General features: G+C 48.3%; 1 protein-coding gene across 7 annotated transcripts in view; it reads right to left on the bottom strand.

Moving 5' to 3' along the window:
• Nucleotides 1-20395, bottom strand: part of MAPK9 (mitogen-activated protein kinase 9) — a 61878-nt gene that overhangs the window by 9583 nt on the left and 31900 nt on the right. For 4 of the 7 annotated variants that reach the window (XM_058283232.1, XM_058283234.2, XM_058283238.2 and 1 more), the window contains exons 6-9: nucleotides 10059-10224; nucleotides 8489-8560; nucleotides 4161-4343; nucleotides 3004-3128 (exon numbers count right to left, since the gene is read on the bottom strand). In XM_058283232.1, coding sequence (XP_058139215.1) covers nucleotides 3004-3128; nucleotides 4161-4343; nucleotides 8489-8560; nucleotides 10059-10224 — 546 coding nt within the window. Of the gene's footprint in view, nucleotides 1-3003; nucleotides 3129-4160; nucleotides 4344-8488; nucleotides 8561-8926; nucleotides 8999-10058; nucleotides 10225-20395 lie in introns of all 7 variants that reach the window. The other 3 variants (XM_058283237.2, XM_058283230.2, XM_071211205.1) reach the window with 1 other exon arrangement.

Genomic DNA, 20395 nt, shown 5'->3' with positions numbered 1-20395 from the left:
ATCACCATCCCAGGGTCCACAGAATGGAGGAATAAAATATGGATTAGAGAGGACTTACTGACATTCTACTATAAAACTATTGTGACTAGTAATAGAAGAAATTATAGCAGAGGTGGAGAAAGTGGCCACAGTAGTTGCTGAGGGCAGGGAGAAGGAAGAAGAGATGAGATGTGGGGGCATTTGGGGACTTTGGAGTTGTCCTAAATGATATTGCAGGGTCAGATGCTGGACTTTATATATCCTCCCATAACCCACTGAATGTACTGAGGGAGAGTGTGAACTACAGGGTAAACTATTATGCATGCGGTGCAGCAGTGCTCCAAAATGTGTTCACTGAGTGAGATGAGTGTGCCACAGTGATGGGGGAGATTGTTGGTGTGGGAGGAGTGGGGTGGGGAGGTGGAGGTTATATGGGAACCTCTTATGTTTTTTAACGTAATATTTTTTGAGATGTATATATCTTCAAAGAAATAAATTTACAAAATTGATGCAGGTGGCGGGGTGGGGAATGGGTTATAGGGGAATCTCTTATGTTTTTTAATGTAACGTTCTTTGTGGTCTATTAACTTTAATAAAACAAAGTGTAAAAAAAATGGTGCTGAAAGAACTGGATATCCATAGCCAAGAGAAGGAAAGAAGACCCCTACCTCACCCTTATCCAAAAATTAACTCAAAGTGGATCAAAAACCTAAAAATAAATGCAAGAACCATAAAGCTTCTAGGAAAATAACTTCAAGACCTGGTGGTAGGTGGTGGATTCTTAAAGGAGATAAGAGGAGGACTGAAATGGACCACTGATGTTTAATGTATGTAGAAGTTTTAATTGACTTTACAGTAAAAGTGTGGAAATGTATAGAGTGGATGGTAACACATAGTAACAACTAGTTTATAAATGGGAATGTGATTGAAAATGGTAGTCTAGGTATGTAAATGCCAATTTACAGAATGCTGAAGAATAATCTAGGAACTGAATAGCACAGTAAACCAAGAGGTGGGTGAGAACTGTGGCTGATGGCACAGATGCAAGAGTGTCCTTTGTGAGCTGCAGCAATCTTACATCACTATTGCAGGGTGGTGGGAATGTGGAGAAGCATGGGAAAGATACAACTGCAGTGACCTATGGACTGTGGTTAGCAGTAATTATATAATATTCTTGCATCTATGCCAAAGACGTACTCTGTCGACAATGGGGGAGTATGGAAAATGTGTGCCAAATGTACAGGATGGACATGGTAACAATTAGATGGTATTACATTATTTGTAACAAATGTTCCACCACAGTGTGGTGTGTTGATAGAGGCGTGTTGTTTGGGAATTCTGCACAGGTGCATGATTGTTTTATAAGTTACAACTTCTGTCATAAAATATACATTTAAAAGATATTAATAGGGTGGGTTGGGGGAAAAATATACCAAATATAAGGACTATAATTAGTAAGATTTTGACAATATTCTTTCATAATTTGTAACATCTTACAACCATGCAAGGTGCTGGTGGAGGGTGATGTATGGGACCCCAGTATGATGTTATGCATGTTTGCTTTGTAAGTTCACAACTTCTATTATACATTTATTGTTTTTGTATGCTCATATATAAATGATATAAAGATAATAATAATAGGGAGGGTTGGGGGAAAATACTTTGGTTAGTAGTAATATTTTGACAGTGCTCTTTAACCATTAGAAATGTTTAACAACAATGCAAGGTATTGGTAGTAGGGTGAGGTATGAGAGTCTTGTGTGGTGTTATATATATTTGTTTTGTAAGTTCACAACTATTACTATACACTTTTGTTTATATATAAGTGATATTCTTTGATAAATAAAAAAAAAAAGGACTGTTCCAAAAATGAGATGTTTGTTCATTGGATTCCGTTCATGTAAAATGACATTGAAAACGGTGGTTATAAATCCATAGGCCGTGACATACACAGGTGCCCCACCAATGGCCATTGTGTTGTAATGCCACTTCCAGCTGAAGATCCATCAAGTAGTGTTTCTGTGGCAAAATGCACATGAGCACTGAACTCAGAAGTGGAACTCCTCTAGGATGGCGGGTGGGGAAGGCACACCACCTTTGGGGAAGGATCAACAAACTTGGGATTTTCAGAAAGTTTCTTTCCCTCTGGCTGGGGGTTTAAATAAAATGATGTGACGGGAACCTGCCGCGCACTCGGGTACAAAGAGGGCTGATGCTGTCATCACGTTTCCATATCTGCATGGCGAAGCCCATCACATCCCCACAGTGTCAGACTGTGGCAGTCTGAAGTTGTTCTGTGATCCCAGAGAAGACCATGTGCCTAAACTCATCCAGTCCTGTGGGTATGGGGCCCTTGACTGCATTCAGGGACCTTCTGACTAGAGTACTGGGTTAGATGGCTCTAGGGCCTGTGATCGGACGACATCAGTGAGGCATGACCCAGGGCGGGTCTCTGTCCTCTTGCTGGGGTCTTACATCAACTGAGAACTGGAAACTGAAACACACAGAGAGACAGCTGCCACTTCGACCCTGCCATGTGAGAGACAGGATGGCAGAAAGACAGAGAAACCCGGAGAGGATGGGAGAAAGGCTGGAAGCTGGAATCAGTGGGGCAGGCCCAGCTAGGAGACGGTGAGCTGAGGGTAAAGCAGGGGCCCTGGCAGAGACTGGCCACCATCTTGTTGCCACGTGGCGGGAGTCCAGATCTGCCAGCTTCTCTGATGAGCCTAACAGATGCCCAGGATAAAAGCCAGCCCGTTTCTGGTATTTTGCATTTGCATCCTTAGCAAATTAAAACCCAGCCCATTCACTGCTGAGGTGCTCTGGGACAGAGCCGCTAAGTCAAGTGCCCCCAGAGGGGGTTGTGATCCAGGGCTCAGACAACCCGGGGGCCTCTTTATCGTTAGGAGTTCTCGTAAACTTAGGACTTGCTATCCTTATGCTGCCATTCTGGACCGACAGAGGATTCAAGGCAGGATTATAGCCCTGCCTCTATATACACATCTTTTCAAAAAAGACACTTACTGCTTCTGCTTCAGCAGGGTCATACCAAACGGTTATATACGGGTGGCGCAAAGCTTCATCGACAGAGATCCGCTTGTCAGGATCGATCACTAGCATTTTCGATAATAAATCTCTGGCTTGACTTGCTAGGGTGAAAAACAAATCTTAGATTAATAATCCGATGCCGTTAAGTCTGGAAACAAAGAATATCATACAATCTAAAACTACATGTGATAGCGCAGGTATAACAAAGGCATATTAAATTCCAAATTGTGAAATAGTAGATGAACTTTGAGAAGTTTTTGATAGGCTCGAGATCAACGGAGGCTTTTCCTTTCAGAAAAAAAAAAAAAAATCAAGCAGCCTCTTCCGCCAGAAAACAGGCTTTTGAAGGTACAGGTTTTGCGCCCCTGATCTGTTGAGGGGAGGAGGAAGGGTCTGAGTGGCAGGGAGGGCCCCAGGTGGCCTCAGACCAGGGCCTGCCCAGGCCCAGGCTGGGAAGCCACAGCCAGGAGAGGTGGCGAGAGCTGAGTGAGGGGGACACTGCCAAGAGCGCCGGCAAGAAGCTTGGGCGAGGACTTCTTTTTTCCCCCTACATCAAAGTGAAATCAAAGCAGGCCTTTTAAACCCCACAATAATCCCACATTCCCACAGTATAAAATACTTCACAGATGCTTCTGCTCAGTCTGTCTATATATGATTATGGCAATACACACTTCTTTTTTATTAACCTAGAGAGCAGTAGTTCAAAGAAAAAACATAACATGCTCAGGCACACAAGGCTTATCTAGATTTCAGCAACTAAAGTGTCTAGGCAAAGGACAGACGGGGACTCTGTCTTACTAAAGCACAATCTATTTTGTTTCCCTAAGCAATCCACTTAGGAGAAGGGTTTTGCCAAACTGCTATAATATGGTTTCTGACTCTCCAACTGGGCGAGAGCTTTTATTCGAGGGTCTTTTACATCTGAAAACTTTTTGATTTCCAATTTTATTTTATTAAGGGCAAAACTTCCAGGTCTTTCACTTTCTTTCCCCAGTGCCTTCATATATTAGAATTCTAGCTAGTAAATGTCTTTATTTGAGGGTTTCAACTGTTTTATCTGTTTTCGTGAACATGGAAAAGTAAAAGCCTCACCTAAATTACAAAAACAAATACAAGAATAAAGGATATCTTACTTTTTACTTTATCTCGCTCAGACTCTGATGGGAATATCCAATCTGGAAAGAGTTCTTCAAATTTGATTCCTGGATACTTAGGTCTGTTTTCTACATAATTCCTCACAGTTGGCTGAAGTTTCTTCATGAAATCTGCTGACGGTGTTCCCAGCTGCTCGATAACTTTATTCCATTGATCAATATCTAAGGAGTCTCTTGAGGAAAATACAACTGAAAGGCCTTATATCCAAATTATATGAAGTGGGATCATTCAAAGGAAAACTTAAATTACATTTATACCTATCGACAAGCCATAAACTGGGCCACCCCACTGGGTCAGCAGAAGCATTTTGATATAATATTAAATAAAGTTTGGATTTCCAAGTTTGGACTCTTTTTTAAAACACCTATACTCTGTATCTTTAAAAACTATGATCGCAGTTTATTAAATCACCATAATGAAGTCTCTATGCCTTCCCATTCTAGATTGAAATAAAGCTATCTTGTGACTAAGAATACCTCTGGTCGAGGGGGTGTACTCAGTAGTTGAGTGCCTACTTCGTATGTATGAGGTCCTGGGCTCAATACCCCATACCTCCTAAAAAAAAGCAAAAAACAAAACAAAACACAAAAAGAATACCTCTGTCCCGAAATGGTTAGATCAGCCTGAAATCGGGTAAACATTACATTAGCATTTGTAAAAGTACTTTTGATGATTAAGCTACCTTTAGCTATAGCTAAAGCTCTCTCAACAAAGGACCCTGAAGGACCTATTGAGAGCTCTCAGTTCACACGTGGGAAGCAGAGCCTTGTGAGCTGCTACCAGCTGGGTGTGGAGACAGAGTGGTTAGTGAAGGAGAAGGCAGCCGGGCCCTGGGTTCTTCTGATCCCTCAGTCTCGTTCTTTCCCACAAATTCACATTCCTTCCTGGCTTAGACCGAGCAACTTCTCTGAACATCTGTTCAGTTTTATTTGTCTTTAATCCCAACCATCACTGCAATACCTAGGTAAGACATTGTCTTTTATTTCAAAGCACATGCGCTGCTTTCAGTCTCAACTGTGCCACTAAACAAGATGGCATAAATAAGGGGTAGAGAGGTCCATCTCTCTTGGGTCTTAACTTCCTGATTTTTAACTTGCAGACAATCCCAGCTCTGCCTATTTCACAAGGGGGCTGACAGGCTTGGGATAATGTGTGTGAAAAGTGATTTTGAAGCTGGAAACAACTATATTGGAAGGAAAAAAAAATCAAGTAAATGGCCATTTTAAACGGTGATGACCTGAGATTATGTCCTAGATAAAGGAAATGACACTGCTGTGAAATAACCTAGGGAAGAGACACACACTCAGTGCTTCCCAGATGCTGAGTTTCTGCAGGCCTGCTTGGGAAACGGTCACACCCTCAAATCATGGGCACCCTGGCCTTCTGAACACCTCTGTTTCACACCTCGCTGAGTCAGAATGATGCCTTAGTTTCAGCCAAAAAGGTGAAAGCTATTTCACACCTTTCTTTCTCCTTACACTTCCTACTCCATCCCCTCCACCACCTGCACTCCTCTCTGTGAAAACTCAGTCACCAGAGAAGTCCCACGGAGTTTCTTCTGATATCCCAAACTCATTTCATGCCCTTCAGAGCAGAGCAGCCACCTGGGCTCCCCACCAAGGCCACATCCTGCTCCTCCAGACCCCGCCCCCCTTGCTTACTCAAGGACCGTTGCCCCACAATTCTTTCTTCTCATTCCTACATCATGCACATTCTCCTCTCTGCTGGAGCATTCCTATCGCCATTCAAGCAGAATGTGTTTTTCTGCCCTGTTGACACAACAGTCACTTCCTTTTGCCAAAGCCCCCCACCCCCAAAAAGAGAGCTAGATATTGCCCTGCTTTTCTCCCATTTATAACAAAATCTCCTCTTTAAGCGTTGTCCTACACATGTCTCTAATTCCTTGCCTCCCATTCTCTTACACATACCCATCTCAAGTCCATGAAAACTGCATTGTCAAGGATGCCACATCACTGAATCCAGTGGTCAATTCCCAGTCCTTATCTTTTTGACTTGTTGGCAAATATGACAGTGTTAACGCCCCTCGCTGTCCCCGCGTGGTCCTGGGGCCCCTTGCACTCCTGCCTCATGGCAGTGCCTTCTCATCTTCCTTTTCCCAGACGGCCTAGTCCTTGGTCCTTTCCTCTTCTCTCTCCACGAACATTCACTACCAGTCTCAAGGTTTCAAAGTTACCATCGACAATGTCCACATTTTATTTCTCTCTCCCAGCCCACTCTCCTGAACGCCAGTCGATAGTTCCATTGGATGTCGGACATCTCAAAGTCCTCACAAGCAAGGCTCTTTGAAGGGTCTACCTTCCAAAGAGAAGCAGCGTTCCCCCCCTGCTCACCACCTCCACTGCTGCCGTCCCGCTGGGAGCCTCCACCTTCTTCCAGGACCAACTGGCCTCCCAACTAGTCTCCTTGCCTCTACCCTTGCTCTCCACAAGCAGCTGGAGTGACCCTTTCAAAATGCCAGGCAGACATGGAGTCTACAAAAAGGCAGGTGCTCAATAAATTATCTACTGAATTAATGAATAAAGGATCATTTTTATAGACTAAAGAGAGATGAGAAAGGGAGAAATAACCCTGACATGCCTGTCTGACTTTCTGAGTGTCTGTCATAATCCTGATGCCTCTCATTTTACAACAGGGGAATCCAAGGCTTAAAGAAGTCCAGAATTTCTCAAGGATGCACAGCTACTACACGGAAGAGTCAAAACCTGGGCCCAAGGTGGTCTGGCTATAGCTTTTTCTTTCTCATTGGCCACAGTGGGGACAGGAGTTCCTTTTTTAACCTCAGGTCGCAAATCTCTGAGAATCCTGGTCTGGTTTCCAAAATCTTTCTCTTCCCCCCAAGAATTTGTTTTATAATGTCTGGAAACATTGGCAAAATTTTCTGTGTGATTTTTAAGACTAACATTAGGTGACCTGACATTCAAAACCATTAATTATTGGCATTGAAAAATGCTTATAAAGTAGGAATTTTTAATTGCTTAATAATGCACCAAAAAAGTACTTTCATTTCTGTACTTTTGGAAGAAAACATTTCTTAATTAATAAAGCAAGGAAAGACACAAAACACATAAACACTGAAACAAACCGGTATTAGAGACTACTCAATTTTTTGCCTTTAGAATACATTCAGTTTCTCCTTTTCTAATTGAGTATGCTTGTAAAATAAAGACCTATTTATTCACAGTCTAAAACAGGTGAATCTGAGATAAGGCTCTAAAGGCTCTAGAAAACTGCTAGAATATTTATTAAAACAAAATAAAATGCTGTTTTAACTTCACCTACTGTAAAATCCAGGATGTACAAAATGTAAAGAATTTATATTACAAGAAAACCACCCTCATAAAATTATTTTTAAAAAAACATCCAGGAGTACTTTAATAAAATGCATACAAAATACTACTAGAGAGTTTAATTTCCTTTAAAAACAACCATGAATCTGCCAGAGGACAGAGATCACTTAAGCTTTCATAACAAAGAACAAAATTAAAGACTCATGAAAATAGTAAGTGGTTAGAACACAAATGAAAAAAGGTAAATGAGAAGAAATATGTTAGTGTAAAAATTACTAAAGATGGAAGAATGATCATATGATGAGAGAAAGCTATTGTAATTATTATGTTATCTATTTTCCTTCATGCTACATCATTAATATGACTTGCTGACTATAGTATAAATGTAATCATTTGCATTTTATATTTATTTAGACTTTCCTGGGGTGTCACAAAGTAACTCTCTAGAACAATCTTTAAAAAAATTTTCTACTAAATTTCAGCAGAGTAACAAATGAAAATTTAACATACATCGTTCCTCCCCAATTTTTCAATTTAACTTTTTTCACTTAGGTCTCACATAGTGTGCCTCAGTTCTTATTTGGGGGCAAATATATTAATACATACTAATAACTAACAAAAGAGTCTATTAACCACACAAGCACACTGGCTTATTAAATTTAGATAGCACCTTTCTTAGTTACATTAATTTAGTGAACTAAACAAATAGTATTTTTATTTAAATGGCAGAATATATTTGTCAAAGAGTAAACAAGTTCTTACATCTTTGATAAAATTAAGAGTTAATTTAGAGCTAAATTTAAATAACAAAATCACCACATGTAGTCGAGTTAGAAAGAACATGTAAAACTGAGCCACTTGGTTGGCAGGTGAGTTAACAGCGAGTGAAGACCCATCTGAACGTGGTCTAGGAGGACGGCCTTCCCGCAGGCAGCAAGGCCGTCCCGCCCGTGGCCTCGTGGAAAGCAGGGCGGGTTCAAGGTGCTGGGGAAGGATACGGTCAGTGCCTTGGAATATCACACAACCTTTCACCAGTTCTCCCATGATGCAACCCACTGACCAGATATCAACTGAAAATAAAATGAAATGAGAAAAATTATGAAGTGCCATGGACAACACAAAGGTGAGGAAAAGGAAGTCTATCAGTGTGCTAAACACGCAAATATGGAAAAATAAACTGCTGGCTAAGGGTGAACTTATTTTTTTACACAACATGAAGGACTGCTGACCTCTATTTTTAACCTTCAGTTTGTAGCAATCTGGGGTTTTAGTGCCAAAGACTCCGATACTTTACAGCTTTAAAGAAAGAAAAAAAAGCAAAATGGAAGTAAGATGTGCCTGTAAACACACAGCCTTTCCGAGGCCCCGTGCCCGCTCCCCGCCTGCCCCCAGCCCGCGCCGTGGCCGAGCACTGGGTCACCCCCTGAGAAGGATACAGTCTCTTCCTGGGAACAGGACTTTATGGAGGACCATTTCTGCCATGATGCACCCGACGGACCAGATGTCCACTACCAAACATCAGGTGATTACAAAAGGAGCCAGAGACCACCCCCGTGCCTTTTCTCCAAACCCCTTCCCATCATGAAGCCAAACCCACCGAACTTCACCGGCTCGTCGATGCAAGTGTTTGTGGACTACCGACTCTCTTCCCCGTGATCGTTTTCTAAACTGTCAGCAAGGCGGGAGGCACTCGGGGGGAGGGCTGCCGGCCAAGGGGGGCCTCAGAGGAGCGGGCACGTCCAGGCTGCTGGGGCCCCGACTCCCGGGGGGCTCACCCTCTTCTCCTGGGCCCAGCTGCCCCTCAGGTCTAAGGCAGCACAGGCGGACCTCTCTTAAGGGCCCTGCTTGGGTGAGGGCAGGGTGAGGGAAAGGCAGCGGGAGAGCTGATTTTCTTGCACCTCCGAGGCCACCCGACAGGAAGCCCACGCAGCTCTGCGTCTCAGGGTAGGAGGGAGGGTACAGAGCAGCTAAGTGCCCTTGAAGCAAAACCTAATTTCAGATGAAACGGGCGAACTTTGTCTGTTTTTTGTTTTGGTAATTTGTTCCTCTTGACAAATTTGTCAAGGTAAGTTTAAAAGAGCTTTGATATCATCGGAATAAGTTATATTTTGATGTTAAAAAAATACCAGTTGCACACAAAAAATAACACGCTGCTTTATTCTATTTATATCAAGCTCAAAAAGAAAAAAGCAATAATAATCAAGGAGGCTAGAAATGGGGACAATGGCTGCCCTTGGGGGTGCGAAGGGCAGGGGATGCTGGGGGCATGATGTGCTCAGTTTTGCTAATTCATGAAGCCACAAATTTAGGAAATATGTAATTTCCTACGTGCATGCTGCCCTTTGGTAAAAAGTTCAAACGTGATCATTCCAAAAGTGGACGTTAAAGAGCAAACTATTCTAACCAAGAGAACATATAGTGAACCATTTCTTCTCTGGGGACTATGATAAACTGTGTATGGTACAGTCCCTGCATGTAGGTCAAAGGAAAGAGAAAAACCAGCAATAACCGGCAGAGCCATTTCTGAAAGCACCACGTCACCCCCGCACACACACAGCCTGCACTCACCGTTCTCTTTGTACCCCATCCCCAGGATGACTTCGGGGGCTCGGTAATACCGTGTCACCACGTAGGGCGTCATCATGAAGTTGGTGCAGGCTGTCCGGGCCAGGCCAAAGTCGAGGATCTTAAGGGTGCAGTCTGACTTGACCACGATGTTGCTAGGCTTCAGATCCTAGGAAAGAAATGGTTTAAATGCGTGAAGGAAGCCCCACACCTGCTGAACAGACAGCTCCATGCTGCTGAGGATTTGTGAGGTCAGGTGAAGGACCTGAGGGTGGGAGCCGTCTGGGAGGAGGCAGAAAGTTAGAATCGAACCCGAGCGTTTTGGGACAAGTGGGGAAAATTTCACCCCCTGACTGAAACCAATACAAATCAGCTTGAGGTGGTTGGATTGTCTCCCCCTGCACGGACCCCTCTGTGGAAGCCTTCATGATCCTCCTTTGTTCAAACCTTCTGAGCACGGCCACGACCTCTGAGTGGCCCACCCGGCCCTGCCCTGCGGGCTGCCCCTGCACACCCCTCCTCATCAGGTCCTGCCTGTCTCCTCACCCCGCCTTCACTCCTGGTCTTCCTGGAGCTCCTCTGATCCCGGGGCTCCCCATCCCTTCAACATCTTCTCCCTGGCCCGCAGCCTAGGGCAACGCTGTCCAGTAGAAATATGACATCACCCATGTATATAATTTAAAATTTTCCAGGCGCTACTTGGCAAAGCATGAACGGAAACAGGTAAAATTTAACTGTAACAAGACATTTTACTCACCCCAGTAAATCCATAACCTTATCGTTTCAAAATGCAATCAACAGACAAAAAGTTCTGGCTGAGATATTTTGCATTCTGTTCAGTACTGGGTCTTTCAAGTCTAGCATGTGTTTGACGGGAACAGCCATGCTCCCAGGGCTCGGCAGCTTCCTGTGGCTACCCGTACTGGAACCTGGAATCTTCCCGTGGCTCTTCTTCCGCGGAAGAGGAATTCCATGATCACCAATGTCAAGTGTCCCCCCACCCCGGAAGACCTACCACTCCCTACCACACCACCTCTGCTTACTGTTTCCACATGAAACCTCCTGGTTCACTGGTGGTTTCCTCCTTGCTCCTCCTCTGCCGTGCTGGCTCCAGGGAGCAAGGTCCTGCTAGTGTTTCCAGAGCTCACAGCGAGGCCTGGCATGGCAGTCTCTCCAAAAGCATTTGCGGAATGGATGCATCTGGCACACTCCACCACACGCTGCATTTTAATGCAAGCTTTGCAGCTGTTTTCTCCAAGAACCCTAAGGAACTTAGGTCACAGGAATTTGACTCTTTTTTGGGGGGGGGAGGGATTGGGAAAGCTCCAGCCTGCAGTTATCCTATCCTTCTACCTTCTCATGAGAGTATTCAAATGTGTAACTGCAAAGCCAAACTGCACAGTCCCGCCTGTACAGTAGCGCCAATGAAGTTTTTAACTGCGAACTTTCAGGTTCTATCCAACTATCTAGCTTCCATCGTTAAAACTTCCAGATTGGTGGACTGCAACTTGGTTGTGGGTGGGCCTCACAGTGAAGGCTACGAAGTGTTTATTGTGATAAACAGAAAACCATTAAGAATTTACAACCGCTAAAATGATGTTTGAAATCTGAAATACTCTCTTTCTAAACTTCTGAAATTCAGGAAAATTTAACTTGTAAATATACAGCATTTAAAAAGTGCAATGAGGGAGCAGATGTGGCTCAAGGAGTTGAACACCTGCTTCTCACATGGGAGTTCCGGGTTCAGCCCCCGGTGCCTCCTGAAAACAAAAGCAAACAGCAAGCACACAAACAAACCAAAACACAACTCAGGGAGCTGATGGGGCTCAGTGGTTCAGCACTGGCTTCCCACATGAGGTCCCGGGCTCAATCCCCCGTCCTAGTACCATTAAAAAGAAACAAGTGCAATGAAAATTTCCACCAGATCCTCCCCACAGCCCCTCTCGTTCACCCCAGTGTACTGTACAAACAACCTCACTGTCTATGAGTGTCCCTCCTTACCCGAATCAGCTCTTCTGCAAAAGGTAAAGCCAGGAAAGACTCAGCCCTCCTCTCTCCCAGCAATCGGTGATGTAGATAACACACAAAGAGACTGTTTGTTCCCAGTTCACTTTTTTTAAACCAAAGATGATGGCAAAAATGGGCATTTCCGAACGAAATACAAATTACTAACAGATAGACCGATGCTCAACTCCACACATGCACACCAGCACCACGAGACACCATTGCCAGCCCCTTCTGTGGCGGCGACGAAAGGAGCACGACACCCAGCACGGCTGGGGGTGAGAGAATCAGGCTCGCTCGTAAACTGTCCGTGGCGATGACAAGAGGCGCTTTCTTTCCAGGTGGGTGATTTTTAAAAAATGATTGAGGTGTCTATACTTTCCCATCCCGCAGTCCCTGAAAGCCAACCTTGCCTAGAAATCACAGCTCGGCCCTGCGGGCAAGGATGGGTAGGGCAGCGCTGTTTCTGACCGCCACCAAGCGGAGCAGCGGGGAAGCCCTGTCAACAGGCCGCCCGCTGGCTCGGAGGGAGCTCAGAGTGAATTAGATCAGGGCCCCTCTCAGACACTTCCACGTCAGAAAATGTCACACACTGATTTTGTCGGAACAACACTTTACTGCCACCTGCTGGAAAGCTCTGGTAATCAAATACAAATCTGGGGAGTGAGGTATATGGGAATCTCTTATATTTTTTAATGTAACATTTTGTGTGATTTATGTATCTTAAAAAAAAAGACAACAAAAAAATTGCTAAAAAGAAAAAAAAATACAAATGTGGGAGGTCTACAGTGTGAACGGCCGCCCTTGCACAGGGCGCCTGGCGCCAAGGTGCCACCTGCCCGAGGCTGCGGGGCAGCCCCGCCGCTTCACCCAGGGGCGAGGCGTGAAGGGGTCACAGAGGCTCCCCACAGCCCTCCCACACCGTGGACACCCTCCAATCGGCCTACGCCACTCAGAGTCACCTTCCCCACACCTAACAGGACTTTCAGTTTCAGGGTGGCGGGGTAAAGAGTTGTGCCCCATCAACTCTTCCCTGCCCAGAGGGCTCCCTCGTCTGTTTGTTCGTTGTTCTTGCTCACCCTCATTGTCTGTGCTCCTTTTTTGTACTTGTTGTCTGTCTGTCTGTTTTTTTCTTTAGGAGGCACCAAACAGAACCTGGGACCCCCACGTGTGGGAGGCAGGTGCTCAACTGCTCGAGCACACCTGCTCCCTGCTCACTTGGGTTTTTTGCTCATTCTCTGTTCATAGTTTTTGCTCTTTGTCTACTCATTGTCTGCTTGTTGTCTGTCTTCTTTAGGAGGCCCTGGGAACTGAATCTGGGACCTCCCATGTGGGAGGTGGGCACTCAACTGCTTGAGTCACACTCGCTCTTGAAAGTCAGTCTAAAGCAAGAAACGCAGATTAAAATAAAAATGGCACCTTCGAGTGGCCACGAAATGTGCCCTGTCCATTTCCTGCCTCCCAAAAGGCTCCAGCGGTGGCGCTGAGTCAAGCCCTGTGTCTGCGCAAAGGCACTGTCCACCACGGGCAGCTCTCAGCCAATGACCAGTGAGGAGCCATCCTGAGACATGGGACCCCTCTGGCCCAAGGACTCCGTGGCCTGGCCCAAGCTTTCTTAGAGCTGTGAGGCTCTGCCTGCCCCCATCTCCTTCATGCCCTTTCCTCTCCAAGGGGCCGCCCCTCCGCCTCCCCTTTCTCCCTCACAGGTGTTTCTCTCTTTAAACCCATTGCACACTTAGTCCCGTCTCAGCATCTGCTTCTCTGAAGACCTGAACCGAGACAAGTGGTACCAGGGATGGATTGGAAAAAGGAAAGACGGAGATTTGGGACTGGGTCGCACGCCACCACCTGGCAGGAGAGGACGCATCCTGAGTGGTAGGTGGGAAGAGAATACTCCCTGGCACAAGTGGTGGCCCAGAGCTCAAGACGTCACGGCTGCCATCTGGGCTATCTATGCGGAGGGATGCAGCCGCAGGGGCCACCATTCAGGCGTGTGAAGGACCTGGGAGGGCAGCAGAGTTGACCGTGGCTGCTCAGGTGCACCGACGTCTTGCAGAGGGAGGAGAGACCGTGGGCTCGCAGCCGACAGTGGCCGGCTTAGGACTCTGGTGCACTATGAAGAGGCCCTTCTCACCTGGTGGAGGAGCAGACACATCTGAACGCTCAGCCAAGGCAGGTCTGTCAGGCTGCGGTCCAGCGCCGAGAAGGGAAACACCTGGCAACCTGAGAAACAGGGTGAGGGCAACAGGATGGAGGTAGAGGGGGCTCACTCTTCCCTGGCATGAGCTGGGACTTCTGCTGGGCTGGAAAATGCCGCCGAGGCTGCTCCCCAACAAGGAACAGGCGCCTTCCCCTCCCCCCCCCAGCTGCCACATGTGGGGATTAGTTACAGTATAAGCTGGCTGGACCTGATAAGGGAAGAGACTGAGCGATAGCAGGGGCTGCTGGAATGCCCTGGCCTGTACTCCAGGCGAGGATCTGAGGGTGCCTTGTGCAGGGTACCAGGACGGAAGGCTGGACAAGCAACAATCATTGACGTGGAGGCACCTTCTTGGGACGTATTTCATGTAACACACTGGCTGGGCCTCTAGGGCACGGGCCAAGCGCGGCTGCTCAGATGGCTCTTAGATGTTTGGAATGTGGAGTGTCGAGGGCTTACTGAAGTGGAAGGGCCAGAGTGTCCTTGGCAGATGGTCAGAGGAAGGAAGAAAAGGGGGGGAGGGGTTCCGGGAAGCAGGAAGGTAGGGATGGCGATTCCATGTAAGGCCTGAGACCTGCTAGACGATGTTCCCTGGGAGGGCCGGGGGACATGCCCTGCAGCAAAGCTGGCAGGAACACGCTGGGAGAGGGCGCCAGCCTCACGCAGGGGCTCGGTGCTGACTGTCCTCTGTAGGGAGGACAGGTGACGATGGCCTTCCCCTCTTGCAAGGACTTGAGACCAGCTGGCAGCCCTTAACTTCCAGAAGCCAGGAGGCCCCAAGGGCCACAACGGCGGGCAGGGCTGAGAAGCAGTCAAGGAAGCGAGGGCCACGGGGAGCTGTGGGCATGGCATTCCTAGGGCAGCCAGGCATCCAGCTGCGTCCACAAAGAGGGAAGAATGGGGGAGCAGGGGGGCGAAGAGGGGTCACCCCAAGAAAACATTACCCCATCCCTGCTCAATTACTAGATCAGAGCCCACGTCCAGAAGTAGAACCCACTGGGTCCACAGACCCAACCGGTGGCCATTGCCCCTGGCCCTGAGGGTATGATTGAAACCGATGTAGCTGGCAGTAGGCGTTTCCCACAGTGGTTCCCTAGAGTGTTATCACAGTGGAGAAGGCCAAGCGGAGACCTGAAACTGTCCCCCTCAAGATGACAAATCAAAAATATTATTATATCCTGGGGTGGGCCAAGGAGGTTGGAGGAAATGAGAACCGTCATGAAAACCTAAGGATGCAGGGATGGTGGTCCCTCTATCTTGGTGTAATCCACTAGTCCAGCCCTTACAGAAACTAGGTGGATTCTGAAGACTGACTAGAGACAACGGCAGCGTGACCAACTAATAGCCCTGATTTCACCGGTTGTGCCCGACTCAGGATAGTTGCTAGAGCTGAATGGTTAAGGGCTCCGGCGTGGAATGTAGATGCTGACTGGGCGAACGCCCTCTTTTTCATTCTGGTTAAAAAAGAGGATGAGATGGAAGCAGCTGTGGCTCAACCAACTAGGCTCCCATCTACCATATGGGAGGCCCTGGGTTCGCATCCTAGAGCCTCCTTGTGAAGGCAGGTTCACCCGTGCCCGCGCAGAGCTGACAGTCCATGCCTGCAGAGAGCTGGCGCAGCAAGATGAAGCAACAAAGGGAGACAAGCAGACACAGAAGAATGAGCAGCGAATGGATACAGAGAGCAGACAGCAAGCAAGTGGCAAGGAGGGGGATAAATAAAAAATAAATAAATAAGTCTTTTAAAAAAAAAGGGGGGGATGAGAAACAGCTCACACTCAGATGGGATGGGTAGTCATATTCACTGAGGCCTACGTCAACTCTCCCACCCCTGGTCATAATACAGGTCAAAGAGATCTAGGCCAGACTCACTGAATACCCCATGGGACACCTCCCTGATCCATTCCACCAGTGCCCTCGTGCTGGTCACAAAGGATGAGCTAGAGGTGGCCACCAGGCTGGAGGTCACAATAACAGACTTGTGCTCCCGCAGGTGAGGAATAAACAAAGGGTGAGGGACCTGCTACTTCAAGGGATGCTTTTGGGGTCAAGAGGCCAAAGGCATGCTAGGACAGCTCCTCCCAAGGCAAAGACAAACTGCTGCATCTTGCAACCCTCACTGTCTCGCACAGTGTGGGGCAGGCCTCTGCAGGTTCTGGAGCAACGCTCCGCGTGGAGCAAGGATGCACGTGTCATGGAAGGCTGCCAGCGCTGAGCGGGGCTTGGAGCAGGACAGGGCTCTACAGCAGGTCCAAGCACTCCTGCTACTTGGGCCTGGTGATCTGGAGATCCTATGGTGCCGGAGATGTCAGGGGTGGGAAAAGATGCCATCTGGAGCTTATGGCAAGCTTTGAAGGGAGGATCATAAGACAGGTCCCTGGGATTCTGGAGTGAGGCTGAGCCGTCCACAGGGAGAGAAGTATCAGCCTTGGGGAAACAGCGCCTGCTGTGTTCCTGGGCCCTAGTAGAGACAGAATGCTTGATCACAGAGCACCAATGGTCATGCAGCTGAACCTGCCCAGCATGACTTAGGTTCAGCTGGACCTGCCAAGTCATAAAGACAGAGGGGCCCAGTGGAAGTCCATCTGAGGATGGAAATGGCACACAGATGGGTCCAGCCTGAGCACAATCAGAGGGCAGGAGTAAAGCTGCATGAGCAGGGTACGTGGATCCAAGCTGTGTAATCCCCCACACCTGCACCTGTGCCCCCAGCTTGCACCTATGGCCATAAAGAAGATCCCATAAGAACTGCTGGAGGAGGAAAATGCCAACTTTGGTTTACAGATGGACTGGCGGGGTTTGTGGGTACAGGCTGAGAATGCCTCAGTAGCTGCATTAGAGCCACAGAAAGGAGTACCTTGAAAGAGAGTGGGAAGGAACAATCTTGCCAGTGGGAGCTGCCGGAGGCAGTGTTCCTTTGGGTAGAAATGCCTGAGGTGAGACGCTATATGGCTTTCCAGACAGGGGCCAAGGGCCTGGCTGGCTGTTCAGGGGAAGGAAGGGAAATTTCAACTTCTGACACAGAAGGTCTGGGGTAGAGATGTGCTGCCAGATGCATGGGAGTGGGCTGGGAGTGGGAAGGTTTTTGCAGTGCATGTCAACACCTGCCAGGAAGCACCCACCATGGAATAGGCACTGGATAACCAAGCAGACCATGTGGTCTGGTCAGTGGACATCACCCGGATTTTGTCAATGGTCAATCAGAATCGGCACAACAGGCCATGGCGGCAGAGTCAGAGGCTACCTAGGCTGCAAATGCATGGCCTCACCAAGGCCTGCTCAGTGACTGCGTCTCTCAGTGCTCTGCCTGTCAGGCACAGAGACCAGCACTAGGCCCGGATACAGCCTATGCCTCAAGGCTGCCAAAGAGACACAAGGGGCCTGTGGTAGCTTGGAGCTGTGTACCCCAGAAAAACAGGTTCTTAAATTTAATCCATTCCTGTGAGTAGCTTTTGATGAAGTTACTTCAGTTAAGAAGCAGTCCAGCTAAAGGCCTTATGGGGAAGGTCACAGGGAAAGTCAGCAGGTGAAGCCAGAAGAACCCAGAAGAGAAGAGAAGCCAGGAGCGGTCCCCACATGTACTGCCAGGGGACAGAAGAGCCGGCAACTGGCCTCAGAATGGTACAGTCTTCTGAGAGAAAGCATCGCCTTGCTGACACCTTGATTTTGGACTTCTCTTAGGCTCAAAATTGTGAACCAATAAATTCCCATTGTGTAAGCCAGTCCAATGCCTGGTATTTGTTTCGGCAGCTAGGCAACTAAAGCAGGGCTCTTCCTTCCTGGAGGAGAAGCAGTTGGTCCTTCCAGGGACAGACACCTGTTCTGGGTATGACTTTGACTTCTTTGCCTGCAGAGCCTCAGCCAGCACCACCTTCTTGGAGCCTTCAGAATGCATGGAATCCTCCGCAGCAGAGCAGCCAAATAGGGGGCCCACTTCACACTGCTGGAGGTGTGGAGAGGGCCCACGAGCGCGGCGGCCAACGGTCACATCACACGCCCCACCACGCAGAGGCAGCTGATGTGTAGAATGCTGGAACAACCTTCTCCTGGCACAGCTCAAGTGCCAGCTCAGAGGCACTCTGAAAGGACACAGAACTGCCTTCAACCAGAGACCTCCACACGGTGCTCTGTCCCCTCAGGGAAAAATCTGTTGGTTCAGGAATCAGGGGTGGAGGCAGGAGTGGTCCCACCTACTATCCCTCCCAAAGACCTGCTGGGAGATCTGGGGCTTTCCTTCCTGAAAACTCTGAGTGTTGAAGGACTGGAGGTCCTGGTCTCCAGAGGGAACTCTTGCCAGGGGCCCAGAAAGGATGCAAATGAACTACACGCTGCAGCTGGGCTGCTGCTGAGCCCGTGGGACTCCTCGGGCCAGGGACAAGCAGGTGAGAATAATCAACAAACTGGCAATGTGAGCAGGTGGCGGTGGGGCTCAGTTTACCAAGCAGGGCTGGGAGGGCAGCCTGTGAACCCAGGGGCTCTCCTCGGGCACTGCCTGTACCCCCGTGCCCCCCGGGGATTGTGAACCAGCACAGGCAGCAACCGTAGCCCGAGCCAGGAACTCAGACTGTGCAGGAACGCAGGTGTGGGCCACCCCCCACAAAGGCCTGCCGAGGCGACGGCTGAGGGTCAGAGGGCTTTAGAAGGAAGAATGGAGAAGGGTGGGCCAGGACCTGTTGTGTCCCTGAGATCAACCGCAGTGTTGGGGGCTGCAGTTCATCCTGCTCGCCTCTTTTTCTGAATTTCCCTCATGAAGAGGGGCCCATGGCAAGCTTGGAGGTGGTGCTTCCCAAACCTGTGTGGAGAAAGAGGTCTAGAGGGGAAGGGGTGGACTATGGTGGTCACAGAAACGTTCCGCTTAGACCTCTGGCCACCGGGAGTGGGACTGACCGGCGGCCCCGGGGCCACGTGGGGAATCCACCATGTTTCCGTCAGGCTGCTCTCCGCCAGGAGCTGGGCGGGGCAGGAACACTAAGCAGGCCCACGGGGCTCCGCTGGCGGGAGACCCTGGGTGAGGCCTGGCCTGGCCACAGCCCTTGTGGCGCTGTGCGGCGGCCTGTGGCTCTGCCGGGCCAGCCCTCCTTCCGGCCCTTGCTCCTCCAAGGGCTTGTGAGCACTGGCCTCCACTCACTCCCTCCCTTTTTCCTCAGAGGCATTCTCTTGCTAAATCTCTGCATATCTGAGCCCATCCTGGCATGCCAACAGCAAGAGTTGATGCCTCCCCTCCATGAAAAATGGCGAGACATTTATCATTTGAACCCCATATTCTTTGGGGACAGAAAGCAGCAAAATAGTGGCAAATGATTTGGCCGAGTGGAGAGAGTTCCAACCTCAGTAAGATGCAGGAAGACATTCTGGCTCACAAAACCCAGGAAGGGCTCAGGAACTGAACCGAATTGTAGGTATTGTGGAAGGCAGGGGACACGGGGAGGAAGGAACTGATGAAATTTTTAAAAATTTTTTAAATTTAAGGAGCAGCTGGGCCTGCTAGAGCCTCACCGCCTCCCTAGGTGTGAGGCCTCTTGTCTTTCTTGACCCCACTGGCCTATGCTCTTGAGAAGCTGAAACAAAGATTCCAGACTCAGGGGCATGAGGCACAACGCCAGTAAATATGTTGGGATTAGCACTGATACTAGGCCGGGGAAGGGCATGGGTGAGGGGCCAGCCTGGAAACAGCGCTATTTAAGGGAAGCCTGCCTCCCGCGACCTCAGAACCGCAGCCCGTCCCCTCGCGGCTCCACAGCACCAGCCGCCAGGTTTATCTCCCTCCCTCTAGAGAAACTGGGTGGCCCCAAAGGAAAGATCTAGAGATAGTGACGCCTGTAGCCACCTGCTGTCCAGAGAGAAACCCATCATGCAACCATCCCACCCACATGCATTTAATGCCTTCCAGGTGGCTGCTTTTCACTCATTCTTAAATATGAACCGATGGCAAAGGGTCAGTGACACTTGGGAAAAGCCTCTCAAGCAATAGAGCCCACAAACACTAAAAAAAATCTTCAAAAAATTTTTTTCTCTCACAGGGATAATATGGTGCATCCATGCAACAAGAGCAAGGAGCTATGAAAAAGAGAGGAAGAACAGAGTAAAGAAGGCATTCTGAAATATAGAATACAGACAAATTTTTCAGAACTCTTTG

This window comes from Dasypus novemcinctus, chromosome 2 (genome assembly GCF_030445035.2).
Source record: "Dasypus novemcinctus isolate mDasNov1 chromosome 2, mDasNov1.1.hap2, whole genome shotgun sequence".
Taxonomy (NCBI): Eukaryota; Metazoa; Chordata; class Mammalia; order Cingulata; family Dasypodidae; genus Dasypus; species Dasypus novemcinctus.
This window is presented reverse-complemented; position numbering and strand designations above follow the sequence as displayed.